Source organism: Babylonia areolata, chromosome 11 (genome assembly GCF_041734735.1).
Source record: "Babylonia areolata isolate BAREFJ2019XMU chromosome 11, ASM4173473v1, whole genome shotgun sequence".
Classification (NCBI taxonomy): Eukaryota; Metazoa; Mollusca; class Gastropoda; order Neogastropoda; family Buccinidae; genus Babylonia; species Babylonia areolata.
The window spans coordinates 17953063-17960562 of NC_134886.1; the positions used below are offsets into that span (position 1 = coordinate 17953063).

A 7500-nucleotide genomic window follows, 5' to 3' on the forward strand; every position below is an offset into this window, starting at 1 on the left:
TGTGTGTGTGTGTGTGTGTGATTTTGTGTTTGTGCCAGTGTATGAGTGCGTGTGCAGCATGCACTTAGCGCACGTAAAAAGAACCCACGGCAACAAAAGGGTTTTTCCTGGCAAAATTCTGTGGAAAAAAACCCACTTCGATAGGAAAAAAACAAATAAAACTGCACGCAGGAAAAATGGGTGGCGCTGTAATGTAGCGACGCGCTCTCCCTGGGGGAGAGCAGCCCGCCGAATTTCACACAGAGAAATCTGTTGTGATGAAAAGGAACACAAATACAAATACAACTGCGTGTGAGCACGTGAAAACCAGTGATCCACTGACCCGAGTTGAGGCCGATGCGGACCCGAATGGGGTGGTCCGGGATGTGGGGCACCACCATGTTGCAGATGGTGTCCCGCAGCTCCAGAGCCAGCTCCCCCATCTCCGCAGCATGCCCCTCCTCGTTCCGCACCGGCAGCCCGCTGGCGATCATGTAGGCGTCCCCTGGGCCGCCAACATCGTCATCAGTATCTTCATCATTATCGTCGCCGTCGTCGTCGTTGTCACTGATCAGTATCAGCATCATTGCCATCGTCATCACCGTTGTCGTCGTCGTCATCGTCAGCGTCACCATCATCATCATCATCGTCATCATCATCTTCACCATCTTCATCATCAGTCTCGTCATCGTCAACACCATCGTGATGCTCATCATCATCATCGTCATCATCACCATCATACATATCGGGTGTCCCCCAAAAAGTGAACCGCTTTTTGACAAGTATTTTCTCATTGTCAGAGAAAATTTTCGCACAGTAACCTTAGGGTATCATCAACACGTCTGCAAAATATCTAAAAGTTCGAACGCAAATTATGCGAGTATTGTAAAATTCAAAACAGCATGTCAAGAAATCCAATATTTGATCTATGCAATGTGACCATCATGTTCATGCCAGCTGCCAGGTGTTGGCATCTGTCAATCAGTGTCAGTCTAAAAATAGCCTGTCTTGGTGTCAAGTCTATTGATTTCTTTTTTATTGCCATCTGTATCCAAAATCAGTTCTGTCCAAAGTTTCAGTTTGGAAAGATCAACCATGCCTTTGAGTGAAAGTGATAAGGTTACCATTGAAAACTGTTTCAATGAGAAAGGCTGGGGTGGAAGAAGGATCGTAAAGGAATTTCCAGGCAAGGGGTGGAGTCATGTCACTATAAATAGACTCATCGCTAAAGTACGCACTACAGGGTCAGTAGCACGTAAAGTTCTTTCGTCATTCTTTGCACAGAAGACTTGCTCACTTGTGAATCGCTTGCAAGTTCTCTAAGAGATTTGTGGGTCCCTGGGTTCTCCTCCTGGGATTGAATCAGTTCCTCAACACGGTCCATGTTCTCCTCCGAACATGCAGTCTTGGGTCTCCCACTGCCAGATTTTGCTTGCACAGTGTTAAGCGCATGCTACACACAGGACTACGGTTTTATCGGCTCTTCCGAATGCCTAGACGCTCGGTTTGATTTTCCAGTCAAAGTTGGGAGATTGGGCGAGGCTGGAACTCGAACCCAGACACTCACGGACACGTAACAGGTAGATAAGCGTCTTAACCATTCTGCCACCTTCCTCCCACATTCTGATTACAAAGGACAAGGCACGAGGCGCAGTTCCAGAAAAAACACCGCGTCACAGTTCCCGTTGTTACCATCAAGCAAAACACCACATTCCTTTCAGCAGAATGTTTGTGATCGAGACCAGAAATATCATTCACACCCCACACCATTCCTACACACACGCACACACACACTCACACACACACACACGCGCGCACGCGCGCGCACACACACACACACACACACACATGCACATATACGCACATACACATACACGCGCGCGCGCGCGCGCACACACACACACACACACACAAACACACACACACACACCACGCGTACCCTTCCTTCGATTCCCCCTCCCCCCTCCCGCCCCCATGCCCGATAACATACAGTCACAACCCCTTCACCACCTCCCTACCTCCCCAGCACCCAAACGAACGCTTAACCGTCCACCACCCCTCCACCAGATCCACACCACACACTACCAACTCACCTGTGGTCTTCACCTTAGACATGATACAGGTTCACCCCACACTGATGGCCTAGAGGTAACGCGTCCGCCTAGGAAGCGAGAAAATCTGAGCGCACTGGTTCGAATCACGGCTCAGCCGCCGATATTTTCTCCCCCTCCACTAGACCTTTGGTGGTCTTGACGCTAGTCAATCGGATGGGACGATAAACTGAAGTCCCGTGTGCAGCATGCACTTAGTGCACGTAGTAAAAGAACCCACGGCAACAAAAGGGTTGTTCCTGGCAAAATTCTGTAAAACAAAATCCACTACAATAGGAAAAATAAATGAAACTGCATGCAGGAAAAAAAGGGTGATGCTGTAGTATAGCATATAGTAATTTCACACAGAGAAATATGTTGTGATAAAAAGAAATACAAATATAAAACCCACCTGTGGATATCACCTTTTAGACATGATACAGGTTCACACCACACTACCAACCCACCTGTGGATATCACCTAGTGGACATGATACAGGTTCACACCACACTACCAACCCACCTGTGGATATCACCTAGTAGACATGATACAGGTTCACACCACACTACCAACCCACCTGTGGATATCACCTTGTAGACATGATACAGTTTCACACCACACTACCAACCCACCTGTGGATATCACCTTGTAGACATGATACAGGTTCACACCACTCTACCAACCCACCTGTGGATATCACCTGGTGGACATGATACAGGTTCACACCACACACCACCACACCTACGGTCTCCACCTTGCAGAAATGATTACATCACACACTACCTCACCTATGGTTTTCACACCTTGTAGACGTGGTAAAGGTCCAAACCACACTACTACCCCACCTGTGGTTATCACCTTATGGACATGATTACACCACACAGAAGCACACCAATGGGTTCCACCTTACAGACATGATTACACCACACAGAAGCACACCAATGGGTTCCACCTTACAGACATGATTACACCACACACCACCTGACATATGGTCTCCACCTTGTAGACCTGACACAGGTAAACACCACACTATCACCTCACCTATGGTTTTCACCTTGTAGACGTGATACAGGTCCACACTACACACCACCTATAGTTTTCGCCTTGTAGGCATGATTAAGCCACACACAACCTTACCTGGGGTTTCCACCTTACAGACATGATAACACCACACACCACTTCACCTATGTTTCCACGTTCCAGGCACGACCACACCACACCACACCACACCACACCACACCACCACCACCACCACATCATCTATGGTCTCCACCCTGTAGAAATGATACAGGTCTACACCACACAGAACATTACCTACGGTTTCAATTTTTCTAGAAATGACCACACCACACCACACCACACCATACTACACCACACCACCACCTCACCTATGGTCTCCACCTTGTAGACTTGGTACAGGTCCAGCGTCTCATCAAAGGTCTTGTACAGCATGTTGAGCATGTCGATGACCTGCAAAGGGGAGCTCTTGGAGGAGATGGACGTGAAGCCCACGATGTCCGAGAAGAAGATGGTGACGGCCTGGAAGGCCTCCGGCTCCACGGGCTGGTTGGCCATCAGCTTCCTGGCCACGTTGGGCGGCATCAGCTCGTTCAGCAGGTTCTCGCTCCTCTTCCGCTCGATGTTCAGAGCCACCGTCTTCTCCTGAAGGGTCACCGCGAAGGACTGCAGTCTCTTCGTCAGCCTGTGGGTATGTGTGGTTTTCTCCTATAACATCTACACTCCTCATCAAACCATCCCTCTTGTAGAAGCTGCACATTCCCGGATACAGTCATTGAACAATTCTAAGGTTTCATTTACATTTACATCAATGAGATCGAGAGCCATTTTCAGTTTATAATTAATTACTTTTCATTCAATTTACCATGGAATTCTCGGCTACACTGATCATTCCACACATATTTTTGTATCGCTAATATGGTATTACAATTATTATTTTTGAATGAGTTAACATTGGAAAAAAAGGATACGGTACTCAAGGGGAAAATGATCAGAATCAGTTCGATCAGCAATACACAGTTCACATACATCACAAATCATTTTATAAAAATCATTTGACAAAATAAAATAATCATTAACACTGCTTCCATTTTCACCTGTATATATGAACAGTGACCTTCCTGGTCACCGTTACATGCTCCATTCAGTATTGTCAGACCCAATGCAGTGCACATGCTTAGCAGTAATTTGCCATAGGAATTCACGTGTGTGTCCTGAGAGCAACGATTATTTCCACTTTTACAATTTCGGAAGGGAACAACGAACTGCAGGCTTACTTTCATTTTGGCTATTTTGGGGGAGGGAATAATGAAATCTGGGTCCTACTTTCACTTTGACTATATTGCAAGGGGAAAAACCAATTCTGGGACTTGCTTCCACTTTATCCCTTTGGGAAGAGAACAACCAACTGTGGGCTTACTTTCACTTTGACTATTTTGGGAAGGGAATAATGAATTCCGGGCTTGCTTTCACTTTAACAATTTGAGAAGGGAACAACGAACTGTGGGCTTACTTTCGTGTTGATTGTATTGCAAGGGAATAGTAAGTTTCGAGACTTACTTTCGCTTTGACTATTTGGGAAGGGAACAATGAACTGCGGGCTTACTTTCACTTTGACAACTCGACAAAGGAGAGAATGAACAGTGTTGCCAACTTTCACTTTCACTTTCAACTTTCAACTTATGTGGTGGAATGAAGCACCCCATCACCTGTGCACGGAGATGATGACGAGGAAGAGCAGGACGACGGCCCCGGACATGATGCAGATGGAGGCCACCAGACTGTTCCACTGCTGCTGGATCTCCGCCTCCAGGCCCGACACGATGTGGCCGGCGATGTGGTCCTGGGTGGCCTGAGGGAGAGGGGAGCAGGTGGTAATTGAATGGGTGAACCTGGCTGAGGTTTGACCATGTTGTGTGTTCCTTGTAGTGTCAGGTGTAGGTAGTAATTGAACAGGTGAACCTGGCTGACCTTTGACAACATTGTGTGTTCCTTGTAGTGTCAGGTGTCTGTCTGTCTGTAGTACTGGCAGAAGTAGTAGTGGTAGTCATCATCTTCATCGTCGTCGCAGCAGCAGTAGTATTAACTGAACGGGTGAACCTGGACGAGTTCTGATAGTGTTGTGTGTTCATTATAGTGTTAGGTGTCTGTCTGTAGTAGCAGTAGTAGTAGTAGTAGTAGTAGTATTTGTATTTCTTTTTATCTCAACAGATTTCTCTGTGTGAAATTTGGGCTGCACACTCCAGGGAGAGCGCGTATCTACACTACAGTGCCCCCCCCCCCCTTTTTTTTTTCTCTCCTGCTGCAATTTCATTTCTTTTTCCTATCGAAGTGGATTTTTCTACAGAATTTTGCCAGAAAGAACCCTTTCGTTGCCGTGGGTTCTTTTAAGTGCGTTAAGTGCATGCTGCACACGGGACCTCGGTTTATCGTCTCATCCGAATGACTAGCGTCCAGACCACCACTCAAGGTCTCGTGGAGGGGGAGAAGATATCGGCGGCTGAGCCGTGATTCGAACCAGCGCGCTCAGATTATCTCACTTCCTAGGCGGCCGCGTTACCTCTAGGTTATCACTCCACACTAGTAGTAGTGGTAGTAGTAGTAGCAGTAGTAGTAGTAGTAGTAGTGGTGGTGATGGTGGTAGTCATCGTCGTCGTCGTCGCAGCAGCGGAAGTATTAACTGAACAGGTGAACGTGGCAGGGGTTTGACTGTGTTGTGTGTTTCCTGTGGTGACATGAGTAAGTTGAAAATGAACGGATGAACTAAGCTGAGGTTTGACCGTGTTGTGTATTCCTTGCACTGACAGGAGTTGGTAGTAACTGAACGGGAGAACCAAGCTGCGGTTTGACCGTGTTGTTGTTGTTTGTTGTAGTGACAGGTGTCTGTTTGTAGCAGTAGCAGCAGCAGCAGCAGCAGCAGCAGTAGTAGTAGCACCAGCAGCATCAAAAGAAGAAACAAAACAACAACAGCAACAATATTAGTTGTAGTGGCAGCAGTAGTTGTTGTAGATGCATCAGTGCAGGCAGAGAAACAGTGGGGATGAATATGAGGTGGGGCAGGGCGGAAGAAGGGGAAATGAAAGAGAAAGAAATAAGACTTACAAAAATGGATAAATAAATAAATACATAATAAATACATAAATAAATAAATGTAAAAAAAAGAAAGAAAAAGAAAAAAAAAAAGGATGATGAAAAAACGTATGAATACAATAAAAAGAAGTGGGTAAAATGAATCTATATCATTTAACCCTTTCACCACCAGTCAATTTAGAGTGCAAAATTCCGTTGTGCTATAAACACAGAAATATGGTGTCTAGGAATAGCTGGGGATTCCCCCTGTGATGTGTAGAAAATATGGCCTGTCCTACCACCGAACATAAAGAGCAGTAGGTTCATGGATAACAGACCCATGATCTGGTCACCCTTCAGTGACATGGGTACTCTACCTAGCTGCTGCATAAATGCGAGTTTGGCAGTGAAAAGGTTAATGAAAGAATACAGTGCCTTCCAATTTTGTGTGTGTCTGTGTTTTTTTTTGTGTTTGTTTTTTATCCCGCCTTCTAAACAAGCAACAACAGCAGCAGCAGCAGCAGCAGTAACAGTAGCAGTAGTAGTAGTTGTTGCTGTTGTAGATGCGTCAGTAGATAGGCATCCTTCAGTCTCGGAAGACTATGGAGTTGCGCTCTAGGTGTTTATTCTGGTGCAGCGTCGGGTGTGGCTGGCCAGTCCGACGCGGGAATGACAGTCTCTGTGGCAGAGGGCACAGATGAAGTCTGACGCTGGTCTGTCTGCCTGGGCTGCAGTCTTTCTTCTCTTTTCCTCGTGCTGCTGAGCGAGTGTCTCTTTGAACTTGGAAAGACCATTCTGCAAAGTCTGTCTCCAGGCTGACCGTTCGAGGGCTGTTGCTTTCCAGTTGTTCTGGTCGATGTTCAAAGCTTTTAGGTCCCTCTTGCACACGTCTTTGAATCACAGCTGTGATCTGCCTGTGGAACGTTTTCCCTGCACAAGTTCTCCGTGGAGGAGGTCTTTAGGGATCCGTCCGTCATCCATCCGCACGACATGGCCGAGCCAGCGCATACGTCTCTGTTTCAGCAGCGTGTACATGCTGGTGCATCCAGCTCTTTCCAGGACAGTGTTGTTTGGGACCTTGTCCTGCCAGGTGATGTTCAGAATGCGTCGGAGGCTACGCATGTGAAAAGCATTGAGTTTTCGCGTCAGTACATGCAGAGAAACAAGTAGGGGAAGAACAAAGGGTGGGAGGGAAGGGGGGGGAAGGAAGATTTTTTTTTATTTTTAATTTTTAGTTTTTTTAAAGATAAAAAGGAAAGGATGAAGAGACGAATTAAAAGAAGGAAGAAGAAGAAGAAGAAGAAGAAGAAGAAGAAGAAGAAGAAAGAGTGACTACAACGATTTG

At 46.5% G+C, this 7500-nt stretch overlaps 1 protein-coding gene across 2 annotated transcripts in view; it reads right to left on the reverse strand.

The window, feature by feature from the left end:
• Positions 1-7500, reverse strand: part of LOC143287312 (guanylate cyclase 2D-like) — a 33670-nt gene that overhangs the window by 13958 nt on the left and 12212 nt on the right. For both annotated transcript variants that reach the window (XM_076595262.1, XM_076595260.1), the window contains exons 2-4: positions 4796-4938; positions 3458-3771; positions 323-484 (exon numbers count right to left, since the gene is read on the reverse strand). In XM_076595262.1, the coding sequence (XP_076451377.1) occupies positions 323-484; positions 3458-3771; positions 4796-4938 (619 nt within the window). The remainder of the gene's footprint in view (positions 1-322; positions 485-3457; positions 3772-4795; positions 4939-7500) is intronic.